The sequence below is a fragment of the Amyelois transitella genome, chromosome 12, assembly GCF_032362555.1.
Source record: "Amyelois transitella isolate CPQ chromosome 12, ilAmyTran1.1, whole genome shotgun sequence".
Lineage (NCBI taxonomy): Eukaryota > Metazoa > Arthropoda > Insecta > Lepidoptera > Pyralidae > Amyelois > Amyelois transitella.
In genome coordinates this window covers 3,951,185-3,968,820 of record NC_083515.1, presented here as the reverse complement: position 1 = coordinate 3,968,820, position 17,636 = coordinate 3,951,185, and the positions used below count along the sequence as shown (strand labels likewise).

Genomic DNA, 17,636 nt, shown 5'->3' with positions numbered 1-17,636 from the left:
TATTATTATTGTTCGTTACATATGATTGCATTTTTAATAAACATACATGTGTATATTTTTTTGCCAAGACCTACTTTTAAAACTGAATAAAATCAATATTAATTATATCGTATGTTTATAATGAGGTCATACCGGGTTATCATCATCTAAGTATTCAGTCATCCGAGGAAAATTCTGTATAAACATTTAGAAATAATAATCTTATATTATGGAGCCAGGATCATCTTAGTCTGCCTAAATATACATATAATGCTAAAGTGATTTGGCATTAAATCCTTCCTACAAAGTCTTCCCACAGTAAATTATTTTTGTTTTATTTCAATGTCTCCTGAATTAACGAAAGCCGTTTGTTTGCCCACACACCAGTAGAATAGAACCACTACGTTATCTCTTTCCCATGAATGTCGTAAAAAGTGATTAAGGGATAGGCTAATAAACTTGGGATTCTTCTTTTAGGCAGTCTGTCACTATTTGAATGGTAATTCCGTCATTGAGCTAAAGAGCTGAACGTGGTCTTCCAATCTTAGCTAGGTGTTGGCTCTGTCTACTTCGTAAGGGATAAAGACGTGATTATTTGTATGTATGTACAATGGAATTTCTTTTTTCTAAAATAACGGACTCTAGAGAGAAAGAGCAGTTTGGATTGGATTCCGAAACACGAAATCCTCATTCATTAAGATCATTTCTCTGCATATTATGAACAACTTGCTTGAGCCCGCAGCTCTGGCAACGAGAAAGTATTTCCCATTCTTTGGGGAAATTCAAATTTTGGGGAAAGTATTCCCCATTCATTTCATCCCCCAATGTTGTGGTTCTCCTCTATACACCCTATAAACATCTGTGCTAAATTTCACTTTCCTATCCTCAGTAGGTACTTTGTTCGGTTATTGTCAACTTGGGAAACCAAGAGTTCTATTGTATTAGTTGATGATTGTTATTATCTATTTACACGAAAATCACGCTTTTTCCTCGCAGGGGTAGGCAGAATCTATATTCACTTACAGCCCTGCATAATTCTTTCGCTTCATACGCATTCATAATTCTCTTCATGCCAGCTTGGCGGTTCTCTATATCTATCGGTACTCTATACTCATGGCCTGAACTCTGTCAAAAGGTAGAGGAAGAATAAAGTACATAAAGGCCACATTCCGTTGGTACGTCATTATAATTATAAGTTTCTGATACATTGGTGATATTTAAACGTGATGACTTCATAATTCCAAATAATTCGTCATCATAGAGTACGTACACAACAAGTACCAAGTATAATAGGTACATTAGTAATTCAGACTTATCAATAGGTCGACCTTTGTAAATATTGCAGATATTTGTCACCAAAACTCAGCTTCCTTAATTATATTGATTGGGTATAGTAATTTTATTATTATGTTTAAGTTTTAAAGAGAAACTTAGACTCCAAACGTAATAATTTGCATGAAGAGGAAATTTTTCAAGGCATAAAGAAATATAAAAGACGGTTTAAATGGAGACGTTGGAAGGGGAAGGCTTAATAATCAATTTGGGATACATTCTAGCGAAAGGTGAGGTTACGAATACCCTTAATCGACGTGTCAGTAGGAACTCTCTGTCCTCCGGAAAGAGGTGTGTGTGGAACATACCTACAATGTGATGTCGGTAAAAATAAAATTTGACCTTATAATCAGATTAGTTCACGCTTTTCACCTAGTTTAGTTTTAGTAAACATTAAAATTAAAGGACAAACAAAAAAAAATGAATTGTACAAATGTAGTTAAGATGAATTCTTCAACAAAGAAATAAATACTTAAACAATCGTGATTGATATTATTTCGACAATAGGATGGAGTAGGTGTATTATACGACAAAGCTACGATTACGATACGACAAGCTATGATCTCATCGTTTGTTATTCACTCGCGCGTTACGAAATACGTGCACGCCATGCGCAGTCTCAGTTAGCGTCTCACCCTGAACGCCCGCGATTCTAGTGTAAACACACCTTAATTTTTACAAAAAGTTCGAAATTTGAAGTGAATCAAAATGGCTATCAGCAGATTGTCAATTGTTAAATTTTTGGAGTTGGTAAGTCGAATTGTATGTAAATACAACCAGTATTGTAGTCGTATGGTTGCGTTGGAACGTACGCGCACCTGCTTTTATTTACCAATACGGTGGCGTCCCGCTCATACTGACAACAACTTTCTTTTTACCTTTTTTCTCAAAAGGTGTCTTGTTTTTATTATTATATGTGCATGTGTTTCTTTTAGTAAATCGTTTGTTGGTTTGTCTTTATTGTACAGAAATTTAAATTAATATCGTATTGGTTGTCGTTTGGTTATAGTAAATCTATATTATAATAGTATTTATGTTTCATAGAATTTTCATTTAACTTTATGTATTTTCTAAATTTATTTATTTCTTGATTAACTATGAAGCAATAGGCCACTATTATAGCGCCAACCAGAAACGACCCGATTGTCTAAAAATATTTTTAATCTGCATTCTAAAACTGGATGCTTGTCAAGATAAACACAGTATTAAGAGGAATTTCTACTGAGAATGGCTGGAATTTATAAACATGATAAAATCACATATCATAAAAAAATATAAATATTACTATGCATGGGAAGAATCCAACAGTTAATAGTTTTAACAACGTAGCGCGTGGGGATGTGGGAACCATAAATAATTTTACCAACACCATAAGACATGGCGTCATAACCCAAAATGCCAGCCTACAATTAACCTTCGTTTTTGGTTTAATTCCAAATTAACATTAAGGTGGTTTTATATTTATTACCTACATACAATTTAGAAAAGGGTGAAGTTTGTAGCAAACATTTGTAATATTCCCGCCAAGATAAAGATTTGCAGGAGCATATTAAATACTAAAGAATATTGGAAAGAGCCAAACATAAGCAGTTAGAAGTAAGCGTATAACTTGTTTCTAATTATTTCCAATTAGGAAGTTTATTATGATAATGATACCTACGGAAGACTTAATGGACTACGGAAGGATAAAAAAGACGTGCACAGATTATAAAACAACAGTTCCGTAAGTTTTAATAGTGTGTCGCAATGGGTGAAATCGTTGCTGCATTCATTGAATACAAAGTAAACACTCAAGGAATGAATAATATTCTTCCTCCTATCATAAGTCCCGGTTACAGCCTCGCCTCAGCTGAAGAGGATCCCGGGTGCGCCCTTTTTGTCCGTGACTCTCATCTGACCTCTGCAACCTTTGTAGGGAACCCTAACCGATATCAAAGTAACAGATTCAGTAGTCTGAATGTGCAATTAGCCTTGATGATTGCCAACCTTCGTAAGAACTGTAGCACAGCACGGTATGAACAGCCCCGTAAGAAATCAAAAATGTCTGATTGTAAATTATATACAAGTATATAAAAATATATATATTTGATGGAATACTATAAAAATTCGTGCTTCCCACGGTCATTACTTCTAGTTACGTAATAGCCAACTCCAGTTCATGAAGTACAATTAGAGTATTAATTGACCCCTCACATTTTGGTTAAGTGGACTTTCTTTGAAATAATAAAAAAAATTAAGAAAACCTACGTAGAGACACCATCAGCGATTGGACGAGATAATTTGCTAATTTAAATTCTTTAATCTCAGCTTTGTTACAAGTATTACACAAACTTATGACACCTTTTCCATAGAGGGTAATCATATCAAATAGTCACTAGATTCTAGTGCCCAGTTAAGCTGCATGGTTAAAAATAATCGAAGTAATATTCAAAAACCGCAACAGGTTTATAGCACATCGTCTAAAATGAACTCAAATTACCAGGAAATGTACTAAGCTGTATATTTCAATGAAGTATTAAATACATGCTCATATTTTTTCTATTAATACAACTTACTTAATTTTGCAAGGCAAAGGTTTACTTTACATATGAGCTTTCAACATGCACATTTAATCTGATAATACTCGTATTACTAACCATATCTTGCAAGGTCCATGGTTTGCTTTACATATAATTACATCTTTTAAACGCCTTCTGTTGACCGCGATTCGCGGCCACCTCTCATCGCATTGAGTTAAGACACGGCTAAGGTTAAATCGTTATCTCATTGGGTTACATCACTGACCATTAACTTTAATCTCGCCATTTACGATTCTACTTTGGATTCTGCCGAATGACTGACATACCTCAGACGCGATCACGCGGTACAAGACAATTGTACATACGATTACAAATGTAAATACAATTTGCATAAGTAAAACCAGTTGTGTTATGTTGCGGTTATGATAAACATATTGACGACTGCACGCTGGTTTTACAATTGAGTGAGTATTATTGAAATTCGGACTTTCATAACAACACGATACTAAACATAAAAATAACAACTTTGCTTAATTATGGGCACGGAAAGAGCAACCCCATACAAAAAAGTGCATGTCAGGCCATGCACTTGCTTCTACTTGATAAAGATAATTATGAAAAAATAATACAGATGTTATTGTTAACATACAGTACAAGTTCGCCTTGCAACTTTTTGGGAGCGCGTTTGTAACTCATCTTAAAGTCAAGACCAATGAACAAAAGACCATTCAGTTAAAGCGTAGGTAGGCATACTTCTTTAACATGGAATAGAAGCGATTCCCGGCCCGGGGCTCTCCAAAACCGGTTTCCGTCCAAGGTAAACAGGAACTAACGCCCAAATTTAATGGGGACATAACAAAGATAGTCATCTTATGGGCTGCCATAGCTAAAAAACTACAAAGTAAAAATAAAGTAGAACGTCTGCTTTTTAAGGCTGGGCTTTATTTTAGCTTTTGGCTACTTTGATTGGATTATTTCAAGAAAAAGGCGGGTGATGGCTGTGCCAGTCAGCAGGAAAAAATATAAAATATTTCTCACAATAACAGTAACCACCTACGCTTTGTTATCTTATGATAACAAAGCCCGGTAAAATATTGTTGTCGACCAGTTTTATAACTGGTCGACAACAATATTTTACCGGGTTATATACTTTCAGTATATACTAGATTTGTGACAAGGAAAACCAGTTGGTAATTGGAGGAGTCATCGAACTGTGATAAGCATACATACAAAATTGTTATGTGAGAAGTCATTAAAAATTATTCCGGCCAGCTAAGGTGCACAGTTATCAAAGAAAGTCCGGCTCTTATCTTTACCATTGCGTGAAAAGGAACGCAAAGTATGAAGTCACAAAATTGTACAACGAAATCATTGAATGTATATACAGGATGTTACATAAGCCGTAGTAATAGTGTCCTGAACACATAATTATAAATAAGCCCTTGGGACTTACTTGATATTTAAAAAAAAATATCTTCTCATTTTCTGAATCTGTAAAATTTTTATGGGAAGAATTTCTTTTTACTTATTCCGATCAATGTCTCATGAATAAAGTTGACTATACTAACTTTTATATTGCATCTTTTAAATACAATTATATAAATGAAATAAGAACTTAAAATCTACAGAAAATTTTGCACAAAGGTATTACTTATTTCAAAAGAAATTCCTAATTACGAGACTTTATTGAATCAATGCATCAATTCCTCACAATGATTCGTTTAAAACTTCTTCACCTAGCATGTAGGTAGTTCGAGCTACCATGTTAATTAGAATATAATGGATCGCTTGAGGATTGATGCTGTGTTCCTTAGAGTAATGAATAGGAATGTTCAAGTCCATATTGATTTTGACGTGTGAAGAATACGTACAAGCAATTAGCAACTGAAAGGTTTGATATTTTAATTTGACTTGGGAAGTTTTAGTTAGTCATATTACTGTCGATGAATCTTTAATTTTTGACCATATAGAGAGAACACAACTTTATTTCTTCAATTTATCCACAGCATTTTGCGGAATGTATTACATGCTGTCTGTAACCAACCACTTTTTAAGCGAAAATGAAACGTAACCAAGTATGCTAAAATGAATGAGAGTTATAACTCATATATATATACATCTATAGATAAATAATAATCACGTCTATGTTCCTTGCGGGACAGACAGAGCCAACAGTCTTGAAAAGGCTGAAATAGTAACAGTTTGCTAGCCCATCGCCTACAAGAAGAATCTCAAGGTTATTAGCCTTTCTCTTAGTCTCCTATCATTTTACATTTGATTTATTTCTTCTCGTTTTTATTAAATTCTACAGGAATAAAAGAGGACACAGGTTTGTACTCTAGTATTTTTTAGGTTATCATTTTCGAAATAATTTCTTATCGTGACAATGACCGTAATAGGCGTAACATTCTTGGATCATTATTTACTTACACATTTCAATAAAGATATCAGTTATCTGTAAGTTTGTGAGTTTAAGATTAATCGATTATGATTATAGCTGTCTAAGAAAGGTTTAGTGTAAATTCCAAAAATGTCATATCTTTAAAAATTACAATTGATATTTGTACTTTTTGATACCTACATATTTTTATATCCTTTGCCTTGACATCGCCAGTCCTAATTATTTTCAATAACATATTAAAATAACCATAAAACTAAGGTCAATGCGCATACAAGCGGTTAAACTAACTTGTTATTAAAGCTTTTACTTCACATATTTTCTACATAAACTTTTAGAAAAAGATCATGTGTATGTAATTTTGCACTACTTATAACTATAGATATATATTTGATAAAGAGCCTACTACATAGAATATAATTCTGTTAATTAAGTTAAGCGGAAATATAGGTGTGACGGTATATTTACGCCCGAAAACTGATATTCGGTACCAAGTAATGTAATAAAGGGCACACACATTAATGGTAAGGCTTTTTTGTTCTATGAAGATATAATTATGTCTATTATATTATCAAAGACGTTATTTAGATGGATGAGAATAATAGGTGTGGCCGTGTTTACAAACGCCTGAAAACTGATATTAGGTTAGAGACTCCTAACTAGTTTTGAGCTTACTCTATCAATATTCATTTTTCATATCAAGTTTCATGACTTCGATATATCCCGAAACATATTTATTTATACGTATGTTATTGGTTTTGATTTACTTTTACATATTTCTTATACCAACAAATTAAAAAAAATGTTTGAAACTGCATAACCTATTTATATGCCATGCCATTCAAAAAATAACTCATTCATACATTTGATTATACATCAACCTGCAACAGTTTATCGGCACTAAATCTCACAACAACAACGATAATGTACTACACCACATCCATGATGCAATTTAAACGGGATTTGATAAAAGTTACAATAAATAATATCTGTCTGTCTGTCAGTTAAATAGATATACCTATGAAATTCGGATGCGATAAGCAATCGCTCCCGTATCGGAGTGAAACAAGCAATTAACCCATTTTCAGTCCATCCACAAGGTCTGTTTACTGGTTGGCCTCGGCAGCACATCGTCTATACCCAGCTATAGCTCAGCATGACATCACCTCGCCAAACAAGTCTCACAACACGTCATCTATGAGTATATAGCAAAAGTGACGTCACTGTCTCCTTCAATTCCCTACGTGACTGTACATTGGCGACCGCAAGCCAAATTACATGTTCCATTCTTTATGGAATAAATTTAAATTAAATAAGTGAGAAAAAAAATAGGCTTGGTATTTTTTTTTAAAAACGGGGTTGCGGTTTCACGGCGAAAACTGTTCTTTTTTACTGCTTCAAAAGTTTTATTCAGACTTGGCAACACGGTCACTTGTTTGGTTTATTCCATTTTGGTAACCCAGTCAGGTCACATTTGGACTCTGAAATCAACTAATGGCAAATCACCTGGGTTTAGATAAAAAACAACAAGATTTGATTTCAAATTTTTGTTCATAGTTTAGCTACTACATCACTTACTACTGAACAATATGAAAGAAAACTAATAATATTATGGGTGTGCGACCATATTCAGTTATCGATACATGGTTATCGGTACATGCAAACATAAGCAGCCATGATATAGCGAAACTGATATTAAATTTATTAATAGTAGTAGTTGATGATAAACTGGTTAATCGAAATAAAAGAGACCTATTTATTTTACACATTCTGAGCTAACTGTTAAAAATAGATTTTTAATGATTTATATTAATGATTCTGTGTTATTGTATAAGTTATTTTTTATGTTATCTGCGTAAAAGATAAAATGGTCGTCTTTTATTCTGCTACTTATGAATCTTAATTCCATTACTAATACAACTAGCTGATGACTATTTAGTCTGTCTACGCCGTTAAAAATAAAGACGTGATGTGTTCATTATGAAATAAAATATGCACCTATTATATAGAAAAGATTGCAAGTAAACGTTTCATCTAGAACCAATTACACAAAAAGTAATTTGAATATAAATTAAAGTTTTATGACATTCTTATTCATATCTTCAGATATGAAATCATCAGATACGAGGATATGAGCGGTAAACAAATTGTAATGGGTGGCACAGGGTGGCGACTGAAGCGTGTCAGTGGCACAAACAAACTTATCACTATGACATTAAACGAATTGTTTATATTGGAACCCGTAGTGGTGAAAACATTTTATTCAAGGAAAATCAATCATTCTCAATGTACAATAAATTTCTTATCTATTTGCCATTTGCTTAAGGTTGACTGGTGAAGAATGCTCTTAATATTAAGTTCACCTGTTGCCACCTTTAAGGCTCAATAAACTTTATTAATTAAATAAAAACAGGAGAACATTATTTCCAAAAAACCTAATTTATGGGATAAGTCCGTCATTATACATAATCGTCTCAATCCGTTGACTGTTTTGTAATTTGTTTTATTTGTTTTTATGTGCAATTAAGAGTTAACCAACAAACTATGTACCTACTATGGAGGAAAATCCACTGCCTAATGTGTAGGTTGCTTCACGATTTTTCCTTCACTCATAAGCATTAGTTAGCAATCAAACTAAGGAAATCACAAAAGGGTCATCGGTCTAGTCAAGTTACCCCTCATTTAACTCTATGGCGCGATGGCGTCGTAATAGGGCCGAATTCGCAGTGTTCTTTGGGTTACTGGAATGGACATGATAGATCCAACCTATGTACTCGTATCTTGGAATTAAAATAAAAAAGACATAAGAATATATTTTCTAATGTAAAATCCCTGTTGATTCCAGGCGCTGACATGTTCGTGTGTGGCGCTTCACTACCACAGCTACAATTCTGATGCTGACATCGGCATGCTGGTCACCGGCACCTTTGTGGGCTACCTCATCATCTTTGCTGGTGCTGCGGCTGGTGAGTTTGCACCAAATTCTTCTTAGTACTATTCCTCCACTAATTCATAGATCTATAAGCCATCTGGTTATAAAAACTTATTGATGGGAAGGTCGCGCTGTTTTAGCTTTTTTGCTTTTGATCATGCCATAATCACGACATGGCCAAGTCTTATCACATTCTAGAAGCGGGTAAGTTAGGTCAGAACAACTGCCATTTTTTGCGACTCTGTTAACAGAAGATCTTAACCCGGCTTAGGTAAAAGTTGTTGCACTAACAGAAAACGAGAAATAAATGGAGTGCTCTTATTCTAACGTGCGAGAAACCACAAGGTGCCACATCTGACTAAATATTTATAAGAACGCAATTGGTTACAAGAAAGTATTTTTAATATCCAATGTCTGGTGAAATCTACTTGAAAAATATTATTGTTGTAACATTTTGTACCTACTTACATTATTTCAGGTTACGTGATGCAGACGCCATCGCACAAGCGAATCGACATTTTCTACTCGTTGGTCGGAGTCGCCCTCTTTGTAGCCAGCGGAGCTATTATTATTGACAGGTATGTAACGCGTGTTTTTACTCGACAAATTAATCACAATTTGGGATAAAATAATGTGAGGCCGAAAATTATGGCAGATAACAAATACAACAACGTTAATTACTGCTATCGGATAACGAAAGATCAAATGAACTTAAAATACTATTAACAGATAATATAAGCTAGAGTAAAAAGAATATAAATTGCTAAAAGTACTTAATACAATGACTCAATGGTATTTAAATTAAAAGGAAACACATTGCACGTACAACAATGATAAAATATATAAAAAAACACGTTTGACCTTTAATGTAATAGTAACAGGTGGGGCCCGACTTTCACAAAATTTAATAACAACATTTTTTGTGAAAAATGTTATCTACATTTAATTCATACTCGATAACGTTTGAATGAACACCAGATGTTTAACGTAATGAAATTCTGCAACTTTCTAGAAATATGTAATAAAAATGGCTATGCATATTAGTCACTAAGAGTCACTTATCACTTGATTTATCAAATAAAATGTCGGTTATAATTTATACTATTTCTTACTAGGTACTATCTCGATGTTTAAAATATATTTTTACAGTGAAGGACTTTTGAAGAGTTGAAAGAACATTGTGAATCGTAAACTTTTTGTTTATTAACCCTGACATTGAGAATTAATTATCTAGGAACATTTACAATGCAAACTTACCTACGACATTAAAGTAATTAATTCATAAAACGTGTAACGCTACTAATCTCATTTATTTAGTTAAATTAATTTACTATATTTTTTACTTTTAATTGCATAAATACCTATTTTGGTCATATAATAACCAATTAACGATCAGATACTTCATATAAACCTTTGCAAACTATCAAATCTATCCACTTACTTAACTCTAGATTTTTATAGTCTTGGTTTTCTTTTTAAAACATGCGGAACAATTTTATTTTGACTTAAAAAAGTACTCATACGAGTAGTGTTTTGTCTCTAAGAGGCCATCAAAACAAAAAAATGTACTTAATATTGCCAGACAACTTTCAATCTTCTATTTATGAATTGAACCATTGTTTTTATTATTCCAGATACCAACACGCCTCCAAGAATGACTACACCAACAAAAACTTGGCCAAGGCCTCGCTGGCCATCATCAACGGAGCAGTCCTGCTTATTGACGCTGTTCTGACGCAGCGTGGAGGCTAAACATATTTCTCCAACACATGTAGACTTTTTGAACATTAGACCTTTTATGAAGCAAGCCCAGTTTTTGATATTTTTACTCTAAGTTTTCGTTTGGTGACTCCTACATAAATGTTTAAAACCTAAGCTTTTGTTCCTGTAACGCTTCGACGTTGTAGAACAAAAAACTTATCCACTCTGAAAACAAGTTATTTGATGGCATTTAAATGATGTATTTACTTATAAACTAGTATTTTACACATGTTTTTCAAAGCCTGTGGAAAAAATTGCCTACTGTTTAAAAAGTTTGCATGTATACATACAAACGTAACACTTCTTCGAACTGTCCACTTTTACGAATTTTTAAATTAGTACTGCTAGTTTTTTTTGGAAAATATCAAATTGTTAACGAAAGATTTATAATTAACAAAAGCACTTCATTTAATAAAACAGTTAAAAATTATAAATAAGTTATTTCTACAGTCTTAAGGACAATGTACCTGTCTCGCAATCTGTACCTAATTTAAGTTATTTATAAGGTCTAATTTATATCTTCAGTCGTTATATTTTTTTACTATGTGTCTGTCCATGTCCATAATACTAGTCCACACTTGTTACACATGGAATAGGTTTTTATAAAACACAAATAGTTAATGGTGCACGTGTTGATGTAATTTAAGCTTGAAGAAAGTAAAGAGATATTACCTCTACAATTGACTGTGCCTTCCATAATGCCTACAAAGCAGAACCAAAGTTTCACTTTATATATTCTCATATATAAATAAATATTAAGATTATCTTTATATAAAAAATAAAGTTATACTCGCTGTACTAAATACTTTGATATTAAAGTCTTAAATATTTTTAAATGTTTAAAAATTGTAATGTGGTTCAATGTTTTCCCCAATTTGTATAACATTTACACTTTATAAATATTTCGAACAAAGTTTTGTATTGTAGGTACTGTATTACTGATGTTTTATTTGCATTGTTTAATATCAAATAAAACTACACCGAAATGTTTTTGTTGGCATTTTATTTTTCCCACGTCTTAACACGTCTTTATACCATGGGTAGACTGGACAGAGCCAATGGTCCCGTGACTAAATAATCAGGTTTAGCTGAATGACTTTATGATGATATTGAGATTAAGGGATAGCGAGATCGCTCGACCGAGGTACACCAGGTATAGGTACTTGATTTAGTTGCTAACCTCGTTGTAAAACATTAATGCAAATAAAATCAGAAAAAAGTTAATATTATATTTTTTCTTTTTGTAAAAGAAAGCCTTGTTTGTTATTATTTCAGAATCCATAAAAGCAAGATGAAAAACTTTTAAGTAAAACATTCGATACGTCTTTAAAATATAGACAGATATTTATATTTCTATGGATAGCTTTAAATATAATGTTATATTCATTAACTAGACTATTTCCAGTGTTGCTTTCGTAGAATTTTCTGGGATTGAAAATAGCCTATGTCAATATTAGTAGACTATTAACTAATTATTGTTCTTTAGACAATGGGCTAACAACCTGTCGCTCTCTTCGATTATAAATTCCATCATTAAGCCATCCAGCTGATAAATCTTCAAGGCTTTTGACCATTGAACTCTGTCTACCTGTAAAAAAGATGTAATTTCAGTGTGTTCGTATGCACCTCCTGAAAGTCGATTATATCTCTCTGCCGAATATCATGAAAATTGATCCAGAAGTTTTTGAGTTTATTTGTTACAAAAATCTTTTTTACATATAATATTAATATGGATTTCGCTAATGTTACATTAACTACGTGTGCTAGCTAATGGCAGTGAAAATAGCCAGTGTTCGGCCCAGACAGACGGACAGACGGCACCAATTAGACTGACACGGTACCAGCCGGCCGATCTGTGCTCATCTGATTCATTATTCTAGCAGGAAATAGAAATCGACCAATTGTGTAGTTTAGATTAAATTGTCCTTTGAAGTGAATCGTATTTTTTGTGTGTCATTGAAAAATTTGGGTGATTGGTCTTATTTGCGAAAAACATTCATGATACAAACACATATTACATCGTGATTCTTACGGGGTAGACAGACAGGCAATATGGTCAAAAGAATACGTAGGCTGGTAGGTAAAAGTACAAGGTAAGTTTAATGTCTCATTAATGAAATTCTGATTCAGAGATAGTGACGGGGTGCTAGCTCATCGGCTGAAAGAGAATTTCAAACCTTATACATCTTCGCCTTGGTTGACTTTTACTGTCAACGCGAAAAAAGCAGCTGGCACGCACTATGTTTTGTTCGCTATCAGGCTAGAATGGTAGTCTAAGATCCACAACACTTTAAAAAGACGTGAAATACCTACAATAACATTAAAAAAAGTAAAAAGGCGAACACTGGAACTCACAAAAGTAAATTAATACGTTAGTGATCTTAAATTATTGAAAAATAAATTTATTCATTCATTTTTATTTCCTGCGTTTTGTTCCCGTTGAATCTTTACTTAAGAGTTATGAATTTTGATAACGCTACTCCCATTTGATCTCCGTCATCTTTGCGCTTACTCCACTACGAACTCACCGTTTCTAAAGTACTGAGAATCACAGGGAAGAACGTTAAAAAGGATAACATTTTTTGGCAACTTTTTTAACCCCCTTCATGTTATCAAACGATATTATGCTGTTTGAAGTCCTGATAAAAGTATCTCCTGAAATAATAAAATGTTTCCACTTGTGTTGTGTTATTTGTCATTTATAGCTTTGTGAAATACGAGTATTCATGAGGCACAGACGGGTAGCGCGACGTGAGGACAATACTACCAATATTTTCAGGTTACAGTGATTTCCTGTAGTGGTTTGTATCCGATTTAAACTACGCTTCATTCTTTTTTGTACTCACTTTCGAGATAAAATGTATATTGAATACAGTTTGAACAATACGTACCTACATGTACGATTTGACCAATTTGTCAATTGGTTTATAACATAAATATACTCTCTGTTCATAGTAGTTATTTTAACAAAATTTTGTAGAAATGTAGGGAAATCTTTTTTTAGGCGATGGGCTAGAAATCTGTTTTTATCCTGGAATCTTATTTATTATTACCTAATCTTGGAATTGTATTGTTATTGATCATTTAGCCATCCCAACTAATAACGGCCCTTAAATCTTATGACAATTCGCTCTCTCTATAAATTTACGACACAAATTACACAAATTGAGTTAGCCTCTTGATATCTAACTCAACGATCATATAATTTTTAGTAAATAATTTTATAAATAAAAATCCAAGATCCAAGCGAATCAGAAAAAGTTCAATTCTAATCATTCGTAAAGTATCATGCTAAAATGAGTAAAATTATTTATTATTACTAAGCTAATTTTTAATTAAAAAACGAAATAAATTTCTAAGAAAATTTACGCCAGTTCGTTCTAAATGTAATATACTCAAACGGGAAATAGAATATGTAGTGAATCCATAATTCATTAGCAAGATATGGATGCAATCAGTAATATTGTACTGACACTAGGTATAGGCAAACACCGCAAACCCAACTCCATTTGGGGATGGAAAGCAAACGAACAGGTTACCTATATTTGATCAGACGATCGGCAACTTGGGGTCTTGCATACGTTTTCTATTAAATATACTAAGTATAACTAGTTAAAATCTATCGGTAATTTGGTGCATAGGAATCATAAAACGGATTAAAACTAGCAACTTAGATTTTTTTTTTAAATAGAACGTTGCATGTGATGTTTGGTTCCCGGCACTAGTACAAAAAAGAATAGGACCACTCCATCTCTTTCCTATGGATGTCGTAAAAGGCGACTAAGGGAAAGGCTTACAAACTTGGACTCTTTTTTTAGGAGTTGGGCTAGCAACCTGTCACTATTTGAATCACTGAGCTAAATATATGAGTATATAATATAAATAGCTGAGCGTGGCCTATCACTCTTTTCAAGACTGTTGGCTCTGTCTACCCCACAAGGGATATAAACGTGATCATATGTATGTATGTAGAACCTAACTTATAGTAACGTAAATTATTAATTTAAAAAAAAGCTATTAATGTATTTTCACAAGAATACCTGTAAAGTTTGTTTTATTAACACGAAGAAAACACATGTTATCATGTTAATATTATAGAGTGCAAATTAATTACCACGATTTTCTTTTTATCGCGATCTTTTTTTTCATATGTAACTGAAATCATAGGCTTCAAGCCTACAAATTATTATCGTAATATTTCTGGATTTTCTGGGACATCGAAAAAGAGCCCATGACAAGCCATATACATCAACATACACAAAAATAATAAAAAAAAAGAGCTTCAATTTATTTGAAGCTCTTTTTTTTACTAATTTGATGACTTTATTAATTAAGAAGCTATTTCTCAAAATTTTTTTACTCGTGCTGATTCAGCCTTACATTGCTACATTTTTTCTAGTTAAACCAATTCATCAATTGGCACTATTTATTGATAAATGACTATAAAAGATGAAACCACTGATATACACTGCTACAAAATTAATATGTATGGAAATCTGAACAGTTCTGACGGCCACTATTGTATTGGTATAGATAAGCTAGCTGTTGTCCGCGATTACGTTCGCCGTAAAAGTTCATTGACAATCATTCATTCCCTTCTTTTAACTACTTCTCCTCCTTTTATCGCTATATACGTTGCTATATTATACGTTTTTTCTCAGGGTCAACTATATCTTTGTTAAAAATTTCATTGAAATCGGTTCCATGGTTTGAAAGCGTAACAGCCAAACAGATACAGAGTAACTTTTGCATTTATAATATTACTTATATAGATTAAAGATAATTTGGCCACGCGAATCGCACTTAGCGCCACCTACACGCGCGAATTTAGCGCCACCACTCCATAAATAATAGGACCACTCCATCTCGTTCCCATGGATGTCGTAAAAGGCGACTAAGGGATAGGCTTATAAACTTGGGATTCTTCTTTTAGGCGATGGGCTATTAACCCGTCACTATTTGAATCTCAATTCTATCATTAAGCCAAACAGCTGAACGTGGCCTATCAGTCTTTTCAAGACTGTTGGCTCTGTCTACCCCGTAAGGAATAAAGACGTGATCATATGTACATATGTATGTATGTAAATTTAACAAACAAATAAACTTAGTTTCGCATTAATAACATTAGTTGGGATATATGCTGAACAAGCCCGAAACTGAGAATTCAATCGCGAACTCTAGTTAATAAGAGAGAAAAAGAGAGGGAGAGAAATAAATAAGAGCGAAAAAGAAGATTAAATTTTTGAAAAATGTTATGCAGCAAGAGGTTATACACTGTAACATATCTGTCATTTATAGAAAAATGGATTCACCAAGACGGACAAGAATTCCAGTTGCATTGTTCCCAATTTATATGCAACAGTATGTATTATCTAAATCTTTTGAATTCTGATACTATGTCGAATTTATGTACATGACAGAGTAGGATTGCGGTTGCATTGGGAATCTTTGAAATATTTAGATAAGTTTCCAAATGTATAGATTGATTATATATACCTAGATTATGTTGACGACCATAGCTTTTTCTGCTTAACATTGTGGAACAATGAAAACACCTTATCAATTCAATACAATGTAAATTAATGTGTATAAATAAATACATATTATAATAATAATAAAATCGTTTATTTCCTCAATTAACAAAGACTTAACATGGTTTCTTAATGCTAGTACTCAGGTAAGTTGGCATGTTACATCAATCTTTGAGGAGAGGCTAGTTCCTGAAATAGGGTCTTGCGAACCTGTGCTACGGGTAGCTAGGCATTATAAATGCGTGATCGTCGCATATCACGATTTCACAATTTACTTACACGATTTCACTTAACACGTTTATTTTCTTGACATTGACTTACTAAAAAAATTAAATCATTCAAAAGCAATCATAACAGCAAATCATACAATAAACATGAAGTACCTATTCTTCTTTATAAGCTTCTCTTTGCTGACGATCATCCACTGTTACAATCGGAAGACTGTTGATTTGATCTCCTCAGATGTCTGATACTATCATAGAAATCTAATTGATAATAATATTAAGATTTCATCGGTACAGACCATTTTCCGAAGCTCCGTACGAACAGACTTGATAGCCCAATTACTAAACAAAACTGCAGTTGTTATAATGTAATAGTAAATAGCAATTAGGTTAGATAAATGTGGGTTGATAATCTCGGCCGCAAGTGCCCGGTTTGAGGGTCCCGTGGGACGAGTCGATTTAATTGGCCATCCGTCCCATTCAGCTCCAATTACTTAAATGGTTGTTTTTGTATTTTACTGTCAAGGAATCATGCGTGAAGTATATGCACTAATCTTATATATTCATATGTACACATTTACCTTCCATCCAATACTAATTAATATAATATATATACTAATAATATATATTATATATATATACTAATTATATAGTACACTTTCATATGGTTCTGAGATTTTTTTTTGCTGGCGTAATGTTTTACATGTTATCCTAGCAGAATCACATTAAAGTGAAAATCTCGGAAACTACTGAATGCACTTTATTCAAACTTTCGTCACGTTTACAAGATGTTATACCTATACTAAATACCTAGTAACATTTTCTTTTCATATTCAATACTTAGTAATGTACACAATTAACTAGGTGAATATTAACATCGGACACTGATCGGTGGCACGTTCCCATGCAAATGAATTTTGTCGCGTTGCGTGGTATCTCAGTCCTCATCTTTAATAACCA

The 17,636-nt window shown here is 33.1% G+C and overlaps 1 protein-coding gene across 1 annotated transcript; it reads left to right on the top strand.

The window, feature by feature from the left end:
- Positions 1–1,905: 1,905 nt before the first annotated feature.
- Positions 1,906–11,286, top strand: LOC106141999 (uncharacterized). Its single transcript, XM_013343636.2, has 4 exons — positions 1,906–2,061; positions 9,074–9,194; positions 9,639–9,738; positions 10,795–11,286. Exons 1-4 carry the CDS (start codon positions 2,020–2,022, stop codon positions 10,910–10,912), a joined length of 381 nt encoding a protein of 126 aa, XP_013199090.1. The 5' UTR covers positions 1,906–2,019; the 3' UTR covers positions 10,913–11,286.
- Positions 11,287–17,636: the final 6,350 nt, after the last annotated feature.

Bases quoted from the DNA above. Each gene is read 5' to 3' on its own strand.
- LOC106141999 (XM_013343636.2), top strand. From the start codon at position 2,020: ATGGCTATCAGCAGATTGTCAATTGTTAAATTTTTGGAGTTG. The intron at 9,195-9,638 runs GTGAGTTTGCAC...ACATTATTTCAG, and splicing joins CTTTGCTGGTGCTGCGGCTG to GTTACGTGATGCAGACGCCA. The intron at 9,739-10,794 runs GTATGTAACGCG...TTATTATTCCAG, and splicing joins GGAGCTATTATTATTGACAG to ATACCAACACGCCTCCAAGA.